We start from the raw sequence: 14,324 nt of genomic DNA, 5'->3' as shown, positions 1-14,324 counted from the left end.
TATCTTCTCTCTCTGCCCCCCTTTCAAAAGAGACAATCTCTCCTGCTTAAAAAAGTTATAATGCATATTGGTCTACCAAGAATATTCCTCTGTCACCCCTCAGATTCCTCTGCCCCTCCACACTCCGCTCGGCCGCACGATCGTCCGCTCGCGTCCTCTCCCACACGATCGCCCTCACGCCGCTCGTTCCACTCCCACATTCCGCTCCTCTCCCAATCTTGCGCTCCTCCAGCGCCGCTCGCGCCCGTGCTCACACTCCGCATCCGCATCCTGCGCGCCGCCACCGCCGCCTCCCGCGTCGCCCTCGCCGTCGGTCGCCTTCCCACCGACGAGTCACCGTCGACGACGTCCGCCGCCGAATATTCCTTCACTCCCCTCGCGATTCCTTCACCTCCCTCGCGATTCCTCTGCCGCGCCCGCGCCCGCGCTCACGCTCCACATCTTCATCCTCATCGCTCCCCGCCCCTTCCTCATCTTGCGCACCGCCGCCGTTGCCTCCCGCGTCGCCCTCGCCGACGAGTCACCGTCGACGACGTCCAGGACCCCACCTTCGAAGTTCCAGTGCCGCCGGCAGCCGTCCTTGCCGTTCGCGCGCTGTGCTCCACCGAAGGGAACCCATTCCTAGGGTTTGGCCACTGCCGCCAATCCGCGCCTTGATCTGCGCTGTTGCGCCGCCACCATCCCCGACTCCGATGACGCCGTCGGTTGCAGTCGCCGTTGCTGCTGCTGGGATAACAACACCGGAGGCAGGAGCGAGGAGGATGCAACAGTGGAGAACACCGGCGTGGGGAGCGTGTCGGCGGCATCGGGGGCTGGCTATGGCGCGGCGTTGTAGAGGAGGACGGGGTTCGGGTGGTGGGACTGGGGTAGACGGCAAGCTCGTCCCCACGCTGCCGTGTTCTGCAAGCGCCGCGTCGCCCTCCAGAACTCGCATGGCATCCCCACGCTGCCGTGTACTGCGAGCGCCACACCGCCCTCCACAACTCGCATGGCATTCACACGTGCCACCATTGCCAATCAGAGGCACCTCAATGGAGAACAACCATGATTCCATGGGCGCCATCCTCCACAACGAACAGAAGAACCTCCCCATCTCCAATAAGGTACGTCTCTAATTGATGCACGCCAGGCACTCGATGAAATCACCAAGAAGGGGTCGTTCATGCCCAAACAATGAGTACATCATCCCCCTTCATTTTTGAAATGCTTGTTAGGTTCTTACCAGTTACCAAAAGTAATGGTTGTTATGGGCATTGGCACAGACTGGGAGTAGCGAGCATTGGTGCTACTGTTGAGCACGGTGCAGCTCACTGTCACTGGTGTGGCTCAGTGGGTCGAGGTGCTTCTATTGTCTGCCTTACCTTAAATTTGGAGCTGGGTCTGCCATTTCCACCAATGTCGCCTCCCCCAAGGTTCGTCTTAACCATTGCCGTTGCCGCCTCCTTTGCTTGTATTGCTCTGGCCAGAGAAATGGTTGCTTGCAAGGTGTTCGATAAAATGTCCACCATGAATCAGCAACCAGATTCACTGCGCTCCACGTCTAACCATTTGCAAGGTGTTGATTAATCAATCAAATTTGTCCACTACTCTGTATGGACAGAGAAACAGAAATGGAACACAAGCTATCAATTGTCGTACAAGAAGTGCTATTTTTTTAAGTGGCTGTCATACTATTCATGCATTTGATTTTCAAAGTTTGTCATTTCCTTTGTGAGATTAGTTCAAACCAGAGAGTTGTCTTTAGTGTAGTCGTCAAAGTTCACAGTGGTAATTGGTTTTGATTTGCTGCTGTATTTCAGTTCATTTGCTATCACTCCCATTCTAATGGTTTAGAAGAAGAGTATCCTATGCTTGCGCACTTCTCTGATAACAAGTGCCTGTCTCAGTCTCTCATTAGCCTGAGGTGTCCACTCTCCCATAGTTTACTGCAACTGAGAAATATATTTTTGTTGTATTGCTTGTGAACAACTCTCCACTCTGTTGAACATAAATTCTTTATTATTGCTACCAAGTGGTAAGCATCACAAAACTATTACATTTGATTTCCATAATTTATTATGCACACAAACTAGAAGAACATTTGTACAGAAATACTGTTGCACTTTATATATCCTCCCAGTAGTACTACTTGAACTTGATTAAGACCCAGCTGGTGATAGGGTACACCACAAGTATTGTTTGTTACATTTTTTTATGTTTCCAGATCTCGACGAGAAATTTGTCTTGGCAGCATCATGCGTAGCCACGGCAAATGTGAGATCGCCGGTATTGGCATAGGAGATATGGATGTCAATAGAAGATGGCTTGATGATGGTGAAGATCTATCATGGTCACCCGCTGAAGGATACTAAGATATGGTAGGAAAATTGGCTGTTGCAAAAATGGTGCCAGACCTGCCAGCTAATTCAAGTACCATTTTTCCTTGTTACTACAATTTATTTGGTATTCTCCTGTTGCTAGGAAATTACTTAGAGCGTATATTTTTTGGCTGAAAATTTCAACCTTTCCATTCAGCTAGCATGTGGACGCTACTGAGTGTTGGAAATTAAATGGCGTCACTATACCCAAGAAGGTAATGGACTTTTTCCTTAATATTTTAAAATCCCTCTTGTTTTTATGAATCTTCTCTTTATTAGTGCTGATGTAAAAAAAGTTACAGTTCATGAAGGAGTTTTATCAGGTCCAAGATAATCTCTCCGATTCATGTTTCATAGGTCAAAAGATAATTACAATTATTTTGATTTTCTGGTTACTGAAAGCAGCATATGATTATGACCATAGTAGGCGGATATGGTCCAATGATTAGTTTCAAGCAGCATGGCAAATCATGTTTAATGTTTGGAACCAATCACTCAAATTAAGATAGCTTGGAGTGGTTCCTCTGCTGTCACTTCAGCAGAGCATGAGAGAAATGTTCTGCGATATTATTTGTGAAAAATGGTGAACTAATTGGAACAAAAGACACTTTGTAAGTATCTTACATATACGATTTAACATGTGGGACTATTAATTTTTTTTGAAAAATAATAATAAAAACAACTCTTTCTGAAAGAAATATTCTCATGACAACTTTAGACCTGACCACACCTCGCCACCAACTATTTTTTTCCCTAAATGTTCAAGCTGGAGGGCTGCACCGAGAGGAGCCTTCCATCTTTCCCTTTGCTATTTCCTCTGTATTGTTTGGTTGGTGTATAAATTTTGGCTGTGACAAGCGCTCTAATTTCTACTGTTCAGTTATTTAACCATGTACAGGATGAGGCTCTGAAGACGGAGATGACTGCCAGAAGAACAGACGCTCTAATTGTAGAAATCTGATCCAGTTATTCATGAAGGCAGAGGTGGCAACACTCCAATTTCTACTCTTATTCAGTTATTCAGGATGCATGTGAATCCCGATTCTTTTTCTTTTTTTTTTTGACAGGGGAAACAGTAGGGGAGGCCTCTACTGTGGTAAAAATATATTATAAAAGGAAAAGGTAACTGTATAGAAATAGGGGGAACCAAACTATACAAGGGCAAGGAAGCCCAAACCAGAGGGACAGCGAGAAGAAATAAATGCATAATCAACATTAAGAATGTCAGTGTTATTTCTCAATTCATATGGAGTTTCATATGTTCATATAAGTTCCAAAAAGTGACTCTTGTGGATTAGATGGCTCATTAAGGCAAAAATCTTGTCTCTTTTCTGCTAATAGCAGCACATGCATATGTGTAATCTCATTCTGAACTATTTACTTTTGCTTTCAAGGGCATTAGCTTGAACAATTTTACCGGCGCACTTCCTTCTGAACTGGGCAACTTGGCCAAACTGGAGCAACTGTAAAATGCATCTTTTGAACTGCCAAACCTCACTTCTGAAAGAACTTCAATTTTGGCAACAATCTTTGCATAGTTCAACTTGATGATTATTGCAATGTTTCAATTGTAGTTACTTTGATAGCTCTGGCTTCAGCGGTCCATTCCCTTCGACGTTCTCAAAGCTTAAGAACTTGAAGACCCTGTATGCTCATTACCACAGCTACAATTGTTATGTCCGATGTAATATCACAAACTTAATTTAATAGATTTTCCTGTGCTTTCAGGTGGGCAGCCGACAACGATTTCACAGGCAAAATGACTGATTTTATCGGGAGCTTGACTAAGTTGCAAGATCTGTAAGATTAATTATCAATTGCTTCACAATATATTCTTTTGTAGAAAGTTTTCCTAACCAGGAAATTGTGTAATCTAAGTTTTCTACATATGTTTTTTCCATATGTGTTAGCACAAGAACGTTTTTCACTTGTCACTCCTAACAGAAATGCAGCATATTTTCATATGGTCAAATGAAACTGATTGACACAACATCCTGAATGTAGAGCTGCTTTTTTGTCATGTTCAAATGACAAATGGACTTTGCATCACCCTGCTTAATAGGGGTTAAAATTATAAACTTGTAGGAGGTTCCAAGGAAATTTTTTTCAAGGCCCAATCCCAGCAAGTCTGTCCAATCTAACCAATTTGACAAGCTTGTAAGTACTTTGTTCTTTGGTACCACTGTTTCCTTGATGGCTGAGAAAGTCAAGCTTATCATGGAAACTGATATGTTAATATTCTCATGTGCAGACGGATTGGTGACTGTAACTTTGATATTACGTTGCGCATGACTTGTGTTTCCGTTGTAACGCACGGTCGCTCACCTATTCTATTGGAAGTTGGCAACCACAACACTTTTTTATAGTGGCCCGAGCTCATGTAGTTCATCCTGAGAAACTAAGAAAGAGAGAGAGAGTGATTTGCCAAACGCAATGATCACATCTGGATCGTATTCTTTATATAACTGCTGATGCAATACGATGTACAACGGATTCAAGATCCTAAGAAGAAGGGCGTGCCTATATACACGGCAACTAACTCACGCGAGAGTTCATGCTGACCACGCCATGCTATGCCAAGGATGCGGTCACCACGCCGCTGGCCAAACCATGATGCGCACCAGACGCACACACTACTTAGTCAGTGGACCACTAAATACAAATTCAATTTCTAACACGCCCCCTCAATCGCAACATGGTTCTCTCAGGTTGAGATTGTGACAGATTGTGTCAAACAGTGATCTTGACAGTGGCTTGGTAAATATGTCAGCAAGTTGGTCTTTAGATGAGATGAACCTCACTTCCAGAGCCTTGCGTCCCACTTGCTCTCGGACAAAATGGAAGTCTACTTCGATGTGCTTTGTGCGAGCATGAAAGACCGGGTTAACAGTGAGATACGTTGCTCCAAGGTTGTCACACCAGAGCAATGGTGGCTTGTGCTGAAAAATACCAAGCTCCTTCAGTAGAGACTGTATCCATATCATCTCAGCTGTGACATTTGCAATCGCCTTGTATTCAGCTTCGGTGCTTGATCTTGACACCGTAGGTTGCTTCCTAGAACTCCAAGACACAAGGTTCGACCCAAGGAAGACTGCAAACCCACTAGTCGAGCGTCGATCGTCCGGGCACCCAGCCCAGTCTGCGTCTGAAAATGCGCTGACTGTAGTTGTTGTAGATTTCAGCAGCTTCAGTCCACGATCAAGTGTTCCCTTGATGAACCTAAGCACTCTTTTTACTGCACCCCAATGAATATCAGTAGGAGACTGAATGTATTGACATGCTCGATTGACTGCAAAAGATAGGTCGGGTCGAGTGATAGTCAAGTATTGTAAGCCTCCAACAACGCTTCTATACTGAAATTGTTCCTTGTCTTTTAGAGTCACACCTTGATCCTTAACTAACTTCTCACCGGATGCCATTGGAGTTGAAATTGGCTTGCATTTCTCCATATTTGCTCTTTTTAAAAGGTCCAAAGCATAACCTCTCTGTGACAGCAGAATTCCATCCTTCTCTGGCTTAACTTCTATTCCCAAGAAATACTCAAGTGGACCGAGGTCCTTTACTGCAAACTCACTACTGAGTTGTTGAATCAACTTACTGGTAGCTGAAGGTGTAGAGCTGACAATTATGATATCATCAACATATATCAGCATATAAATAGTCACCCCTCCTTCATTGAATACAAACAGTGAGGCATCAGCTTTAGATGAATTGAAACCCAGCTGCTGCAGTTTTCCTATCAGTCGAGAATGCCAAGCTCGTGGAGCTTGCTTCAGTCCATATAGTGCTTTCTTCAGTTGACAGATATAGTTGTGTGGATGGTTTGAATCCTCAAAACCAGGTGGCTGCTTCATGTAGACCTCTTCTTCAAGCACTCTGTGGAGAAATGCATTTTGAATATCGATTTGGTGCATTGTCCAACCTTTGATGACTGCAAGTGACAAAATGATCCGAACAGTTGTAGGTTTGACAACAGGGCAAAAGGTGTCAAGATAGTCCACCCTATAACGCTGTTTAAACCCTTTGGCCACAAGACGTGCCTTGAACCTATCAACCGAGCCATCAGATTTTCTCTTTACTTTAAACACCTATCGGCTATCAATCAAATTTATTCCTTTCTTAGGTGGCACCAAATCCCAAGTATCATTTTTTATCAAGGCTGAATATTCAGTATCCATGGCTTCCTTCCACTTGGGTTGCTTCAATGCTTCTTGGAAGTCAGTAGGCTCAGAGACTGCAGACAGTGCTTTTGTCGGACAGCCTACAGTTACTATGTTATTGAAGCTGCGTGTGTTCTCTGAATAATGCACAGTTCCATCTCTGAATTCTTTGGGCTGCACTATGTTGTTGCGGAGCCTGGTTCTCATGGGATGCTGGACATGCTCAGAAGGTTGTGCCTCACCAGATTCGCCATTTTCTCTGTCAAGGTTCAGTTGGCGTGCCACTGGTTCTATGTCTGAACTAATTACTGCATGTTCTAAACTTTCTGAATTTTCTTCACTCCCAGCAGTTGTACCTGTTTGAGAAGCACTAGTACCAGAGACATCAAAGTTAGCATTAGGATCAGATATGCTACCACTCATGAGAGAATTATTCATTGCTAGACCACACACAACATCAGGGAATTGAATGAGCTCATGCTCTTGGTACTGCACAGGTTTTGCTGAAACTGGCAGGATGGTGGGATGATGTGTGGTCTTTGGTTGTTGGGTTTCTGTGGTAGGCTCATTTGCAAAGGGAAAAATGTTTTCGTCAAACACCACATCATGAGAAATGTACACACGACCAGTAGACCTATCAAAGCACTTGTAGCCTTTGTGAGCAGCACTATAGCCTAAGAACACGCATTGCTTTATTCTAAAGCTGAGTTTCTTTGTGTTGTACGCTCGTAGGTTGGGCCAACAGGCACAACCAAAGACACGAAGCAGGGTGTAATCAGGCTCAGAACCAAGCAACCGATGAAGAGGACTATCAAGATTGATTGTTTTACTGGGCATTCTATTGATTAGATAGCAGGCTGTCTGAAAAGCCTCATCCCAGAATCTAAGAGGCATATTGGATTGAGCTAGAAGAGTTAAGCCTGTTTCTACAACGTGCCGATGTTTTCTCTCTGCTGTGCCGTTCTGCTGGTGTGTGTGTGGACAAGAGATGCGATGGCTAATCCCTGTACGATTGAAATAATGGTGCAGTCTATTGTACTCTCCGCCCCAATCTGATTGAACCATACGAATTTTAGAATTAAGAAGAGTTTCTACATGCTTCTGAAACTGAAGAAAGACAGACTCAACCTCGGATTTGCATTTCAGGAAATAGATCCAAACAAATCTACTATAATCATCAACAAAGGAGACATAATATTTTGAATTGTTCACTGATGGGAGAGCTGGTCCCCAAACATCAGTGTGGATTATTTGTTGAGGAGCATTGGTTACATGTAAAGAAGAATCAAAAGGAAGTTGATGTGCTTTCCCTTGCTGACAAGCATTACAGAAAAAGGAAGAGGAAGTATCATGAGCAACATCAATTTTATTGTTCTGCAGAATCCGAGAGACAATTGGCATGGCTGGGTGTCCCAAGCGTCGATGCCACTGTTGTTGAGTCATCTTGGCCGAGAAAAGAGCCTGGCTGGGCCTTTTATTGGGAAGCATGTAAAGTCCATCCTTACACTTTCCTCTGAGCAGAATGGCCTTCGTTGCTTGATCCTTAACAAAGAAGGAATGTGGATGAAATTCAACAAAGGCTTTATTATCAATGGCTAGCTTTCGGACGGAGATCAAGTGTCTATTGATTTTAGGGGCATGCAGAACATGGTTTAAGTAAAGTGGTCGATGTAATCCAGCAATAAAGGAATTCCCAGCATGAGAGATAGACAAACCTGCACTTGATGCAACCTGAATTTGATCTCCTCCAGTGTAGCGTTCTCTTGTTGTTAGCCGCTCAAGATCACTTGTGATGTGATCTGTTGCGCCTGTGTCGACGTACCAGTTGGGGTCGACGGCGTAGCTGTTGGTGACGGCGGCTGCGACTTTGTTGTTGTTGTCGGTTTGGTAGCTGTGGTCGAAGCGATACCAGCAATGAAGGGCATCATGCCCAATCTTGGAGCAGACTTGGCACACGACATCACTGCGTCCTCCACGACTGGACTGTCCTCCACTGGACTGTCCTCCCTGACATTGGCGACCATTGCGGCCACTAGGGGAACGTCCACGATCTCCTCGGCCTCGGCCGTTCCGGCCACCATGACCGCCGCCGCGGCCCTGGTTCCTGCTTGCACTGTTAGCAGATGATGATACCTGGATGACCGTGTTGTTGTGTTCTTGGCGCATCTCGTAGCTGAGCATGTGCGCGTAGATGTCATTGATGCTGTAGGTGTCGGTGCGCGTGGTGATGCTGGTCACCAACGGGTCATAGTCGGAGCCAAGGCCGCGCAACATGTACGAGATAAGTTCTTCGTTTGTCAGCGGCTTGCCGATGGCGGCGAGGACGTCGGCGAGATTCTTCACCTTGCGAAAGTACGTGGCGATGTTGGAGTCGCCCTTCTGGATCGTAGCAAGCTGCATGCGGATCTGCATCACGTGTGCACGCGAGCTCGACCCGAAGTGGTTCTCCAAGGTGCGCCATGCATCTCGCGCCGTCGTCACACCAACCAGAAGCCCAAGCACCTCCTCGGTGACAGAGGAGAGGATGGAGCTCAGAACCAACTGGTCTTGATGATACCAGGTGATGTACTCGGGGTTGACGGCGATCCGGCGAGCACTGCCGGCGTTCTCGTCGATAGGGAGAGTGGTGGTCTGATTGGGACGCTCAATGGATCCATCAACATACCCGAGAAGGCCTTGGATCCTCAGATACGGGAGAACTTGTGTTTTCCACAGTAGGTGGTTCTCCTGGGTAAGCTTCACACTGATCATGTGGCTGAATGATGGCGTGGGCAATAGGCCGGATTGAGCATTGGTGGAGGGTGAGTTGTTGGTGGTGGCAGAGTTTGGAGATCCGGCCATGGCAGCGGGCGATCAGAGTTGAATCGTGGCTCTGATGACCATGAGAAACTAAGAAAGAGAGAGAGAGAGAGAGAGTGATTTGCCAAACGCAATGATCACATCTGGATCGTATTCTTTATATAACTGCTGATGCAATACGATGTACAACGGATTCAAGATCCTAAGAAGAAGGGCGTGCCTATATACACGGCAACTAACTCACGCAAGAGTTCATGCTGACCACGCCATGCTATGCCAAGGATGCGGTCACCACGCCGCTGGCCAAGCCATGATGCGCACCAGACGCACACACTACTTAGTCAGTGGACCACTAAATACAAATTCAATTTCTAACACATCCGACTTAAAAAAATTTAGCTTCTACTACCTGAAATGCTCCTCAAAATTTAGCTTCTACTCAAATTTTTTATGATGGCCCGAGTGGCCGTGTGTCATTTGTGTCTTACAGAACATGAATATTATGTGGTGCAAGATAGTCTTTTGTTGTAGCTCGTTGTATATCACTCAGTTAACTATAGTATCTCGTGAAAAATTTTGACTCCCGTCGTAACGCACGGGTAGATAACTAGTGAAGAGAAAAATGAAAAGCAATGTTTTGTAGGTAGGCTTGTAATGGCCTAATGGGCTGTCCTACGTAATGATATCAGGCCCAAAGAGGACCAAGATCTATTACAACAACTGCAAACAACCCAAAAGCACAGGGAGACCCATATACACAGCCTGCTTCGTAAACTATTTTACTGTTCTCTTATTCCGTTGCTACTTATTTCGCATACCGTTCCCAAAACTTATCAAACACACATATAGAAAAAACTTGTCAAACACAGGAAGGTCTCGTTTGCAACACAGGAATTTCTTGGTTCCCTACCAGAAATGCATTGTTTCCCATGGATTTCCATAAATATCATAGAACTCCTCCGTTTTAGATAATTAATCTATTTTTTAGATCTCTCCGCAATTTTCAATCCTACACCACAACTCACGAGGGTCCGAGCCCAAATGTGCTTTAGCCAAAAACCGGTCCGTCGATCGGCCCGTTTCAACAATCTTGAGTTACTTGTCGCTGTAAGTAGGGATACAATTAGATACCTAATGAATAGTTTTAGATCATTACTTAATTTATTTTTTCTTTCCTACCTTAGCTAAGTATAAGCTAGTTTATTTATTTTTTAGTTTTGGATCGATCTAATAATTCAAAAATACAAAACTTACACCTTTGCTGCAAGTCATCAAAGACGGAGAATTGAATTGATGAAGTACTGCCGGGCAAGAGAGGGCGAAAAGTCTATAAATTGGCTGGCCATTTTGTTTTCCATTTGCAGAGAGGCCAAGAAGACCGTGAAAGTCGCACGCCTGCTAAGAGGGACCCAACAAAACTCTGAAATTCTCTAGAATACTACTGCTACCTACCAGACCCTTGACTTTCAGTTCACTGCGCATCCAGCCCGATCGTGATTTTATCGAGAGATGCTAACCACACTGTTTGCAACTTTTTCTCTCGATCTCACGCAGTAGATTGCGGTTGATCGATGTCGGGAAACACATGAATTTTATTTTTACAGAATTTTTACAGCAAACAGTTGGACTCCCACATGAATCGAGAAGAAAATCTGGTATTTCAAAGATCCTGATTTTCGATAAGTCTCTAGGCAGACGTTTCAGTTGTTTTGATATCTCTAGAGCAAACTAGCATGATAAGTAACTACACATGGACAAAAATACTTCACTAATTGATCACAGAACGCAAGAACAACTAGCAAGAATAGAGAGCCCACCCACCTCTTGGTGTGGAGGTACGATAGCGGAGACATAAAGGTACAACTCTATTAACAGAATTTAAATTATAGTGCTTATGATTTACGTATATACGAATGCTTTTAGTATTATTACTTATAGATATATGATAGAGCCGTACTTATGTGTAGGAGTGAAGTGTGTGCCCACGTCACTTATAATAGGGAAAAAACAGAGGACCCAGTTCGTCGTCTCCCGTACGTCCGGCAGGAGCGTGATGACGCCATCGTCCGCGTGTAATTTGCCTACCGTGCTCGGCACTGTGGATCGAGGAGAGGAACTGGTCTTGGATCCACTTCAAAAACTGGAGAAAAACCCTAGCTTTGATGACACAGCGGCGCTGCCAGATTGCGGGTGTTAAATTGCGTGCATCCGTGGCCGGGCCCGCGGAAAATTGAAGGCACTGTACAAAATTAGGTGCCGGTACACACAGCAATCTCATGAACCAAATTCATTTCATCTCACAAGGACAAAAAATGGTTATTTTTCATTGTGAGGAGAAACAAGGAGAAACTACCAACATGAAGCATTATTGGACACCAAGCGAGGGGTATCATAGAACAGCTCAAAACTAGGTGCATAAATCCTGAAAGTCCTCTGAAATCTTCTCCAAGCTCCACCGCCGAGCATGCACGATCAGGGGACAATCCACCATGGCGGAAGAGGAGGCTCAAGCCCCCTACCATACCCTAGGCGCATCTGAGAGCCTCCAAAGCCCATCTTTCAATTTTCGGACATAGAAGAGAAAGAAGAAGAGAAGACGACGAGAAGAAGAAAGTAGAAAAAGCCTCTAATTGGTGGCTCTAGATCCGTCTCCATATGCGATAATTTTTTTTAGATCTCTGAAAAATAGACCCAGTTTCATCTGATATTTATGTGTGTTCCTGAGTAGTGTAAGGTAGGAGCCTAGCACTGCAAGATGACTGGACTACAAACTCATGCAAGAAGTGGCGAATAATTAAGCACTCGCACGTTGGTTAAGCAAAGCTCATCCTAATTGTCCCCCAACAAAGTACATAATGCCTAATAACCCCCTAATCACCAAACATGAGAGGAACATATCTGTTGGAAACCCCAACTGGAGATCCATACTTACATATATAATCGGCCACATTGCATGCATCACACAAGGAATGAATATATATAATAATATGCTCATGTCAAATTGTAGTACTATCAGATCAAGTTAAACTGGTGATGTGAGAGACAATCATTATTCTTCCAATACTGTCAAGTGGAGGCAGCTATGTACATCTCTCTCTTGCTTGATTCCCTCACTAATTAAGTTGACAATAATAAGGAGAACTCTCAAAGAAAAAAAAAGAAATTAAAAAAAAAGTGAATTGGAGTGGAGAAGAGATCAGCAGCATCTGGATGGTTGGATGCATGGATCTATGAGAGTGTGAGTGTGCATAGGGCTCAGCTCACTCACGCACCAGATCCAAAGCAGGTAGCCATCCCTGTCCTCCTCATAATTAGTGCCTCACTTACCAATAATACTGGATCCACCACCGCACACTGACACCATCCACCATTTCTCTCTCCTCCTCCCACCATTTCATTTTTGCTCCAAGAAAGCTTGGATCCATGGATGGATGGACGACAGGGTCGCAGTGGGCGAGCTAGCTATACTGACCTGGCCTCTCGAGCGAGCCGCGGCGGCTGGCTGGCTTCTTGATTAATTATTGGAGCGTGAGGTCAGAAGGAGAAGGACGAGGAGGAGGCGAGCTCGCCGGCGTTAGCATCGGCGGGGAGGAGGAGGGCGCGGCAGAGGGGGCAGGTGGCCTGGCCCTTGTCGACCCACTTGTCGATGCACGCCTTGTGGAAGGCGTGCGCACAGTTGCCGAGCTCGCGGACGCGGTGCCGCGCCTCGAGCGCGCCCAGGCACACGGCGCACACGGCCGGCGCCGGAGCGACCGCGCGCCGGGTCCGGAGGAGGTCGGCGTACCGGACGGCGGGTAGCCGGGCCTTGATGGCCGCCGGCGCGGGGACCGGTGCCACCGCGGCCGCCTGCAGGGACGGCGGCAGCGCCCACAGGTCCGGCGGCGGGGCCGCGTAGGCCGGGTGCTCGTCGGCGGCCGGCGGCGCCGCGAGGCCGAGCGAGGAGAGGCAGAGCAGGACGGCGTGCCGGAGGAGGTCGAGCAGCTGCAGCACCAGGATGAGCGGCTGCGGCAGGATCACGCAGTAGCACACCGAAGGGAACCCCATGGCCGGTCTCCTTCTTCCTCACTTCCTCTCCAGAGAGAGAATCAGAGAACAGAAGAGCTAGAGAGAGAATCAGAGAACAGAAGAGCTAGAGAGAGAAGGGGAGGGGGGATAATGGAGGAGGAAGAAGAGGGTGATGGAGTGGAGGTGTGGGGTCTATATATACAAGAGAGAAGGACTGAAGAAGGGTTTATTTTGGGGGCATCAAACAATGTTTGGAGGGGGCTACCTAATAAGAGCAATGCAGTGCTATGCGCACAGACAAGTGACAGCAGACGAGCGACGTGCTACATGCTGTTGCAGGAGATCCCAATCATGGTCGTGTTGCAAGCTGCATAAGAGCCGAGTATGAGACCGACATATAGAACAATTAACGTCTTCACTTAAATCGATCGAGTCTGGTTGGTTTTTAAGCCAGCAGAGGTGAGCTAATTAGCCTAGCTCACTCGAACTCAGATAGTTGCAACCATATATATTAGCAATTCTAGTTAACAAGGGTTCGTAAATAAAGTAAAACTTGTTAAGTATAGATAGATCTTTCGATTAAGGATAGATTCATTATGGTTCGGAGGGGTTCGATCCTCTTACCCTAGATGTATTAAGAGTCTTCTAAAACATGTTTTCAATTTTTTGATTTGGAAGAGAAAAAAAAAGAGAAAAAAAGAGGAGAGCTCTCTTAATGATCTTGGATTCGCTATTGCACTGCTTCCTATTTATATATGGATGACAGGTACCTAAACACATATGTCACCATGGTGGTAATAGAGATGAACTGCTACATGGCTTGTCTTACAATAGTTTGTGCTCTCGAGGAATTCTTGGGTACATGTAGTGTTTTCGGGTTTCTTTAAATGGGTTGCACGTACATGCACACATGTGTTGTCGTAGATCGATGAATTCCCCCTCCGTTAGCTGTTGTCGAGCACCGGTTCGTTGGCACTGGAACTGAAATGGCTGGGACTGGATC

At 45.8% G+C, this 14,324-nt stretch overlaps 2 protein-coding genes across 11 annotated transcripts; one reads left to right on the top strand and one right to left on the bottom strand.

Moving 5' to 3' along the window:
* The first annotated feature begins 513 nt into the window (after positions 1-513).
* LOC133899746 (probable LRR receptor-like serine/threonine-protein kinase At1g56140) lies at positions 514-4,795 on the top strand. 10 transcript variants are annotated; one of them, XM_062340804.1, is made up of 10 exons: positions 514-1,103; positions 1,263-1,412; positions 2,204-2,409; positions 2,515-2,572; positions 3,238-3,341; positions 3,752-3,822; positions 3,932-4,003; positions 4,086-4,157; positions 4,443-4,514; positions 4,609-4,795. In XM_062340804.1, the coding sequence occupies exons 5-10, from the start codon at positions 3,330-3,332 to the stop codon at positions 4,721-4,723; spliced, it is 414 nt and encodes a 137-aa protein (XP_062196788.1). In that variant the 5' UTR covers positions 514-1,103; positions 1,263-1,412; positions 2,204-2,409; positions 2,515-2,572; positions 3,238-3,329; the 3' UTR covers positions 4,724-4,795. The 10 variants fall into 10 exon arrangements, 2 of the variants coding, with proteins under 2 accessions (XP_062196788.1, XP_062196787.1); XM_062340803.1 differs by having other exon boundaries at positions 3,256-3,341; positions 4,609-4,779; XR_009906401.1 differs by lacking the exon at positions 3,752-3,822 and having other exon boundaries at positions 3,256-3,341; positions 4,609-4,765.
* A 7,499-nt stretch (positions 4,796-12,294) lies between these two features.
* On the bottom strand, positions 12,295-13,619 carry LOC133898342 (brassinosteroid-responsive RING protein 1-like). Its single transcript, XM_062339009.1, has one exon. It carries the CDS (start codon positions 13,358-13,360, stop codon positions 12,851-12,853), a length of 510 nt encoding a protein of 169 aa, XP_062194993.1. The 5' UTR covers positions 13,361-13,619; the 3' UTR covers positions 12,295-12,850.
* Positions 13,620-14,324: the final 705 nt, after the last annotated feature.

Source organism: Phragmites australis, chromosome 18 (assembly GCF_958298935.1).
Source record: "Phragmites australis chromosome 18, lpPhrAust1.1, whole genome shotgun sequence".
NCBI lineage: Eukaryota > Viridiplantae > Streptophyta > Magnoliopsida > Poales > Poaceae > Phragmites > Phragmites australis.
This window is presented reverse-complemented; position numbering and strand designations above follow the sequence as displayed.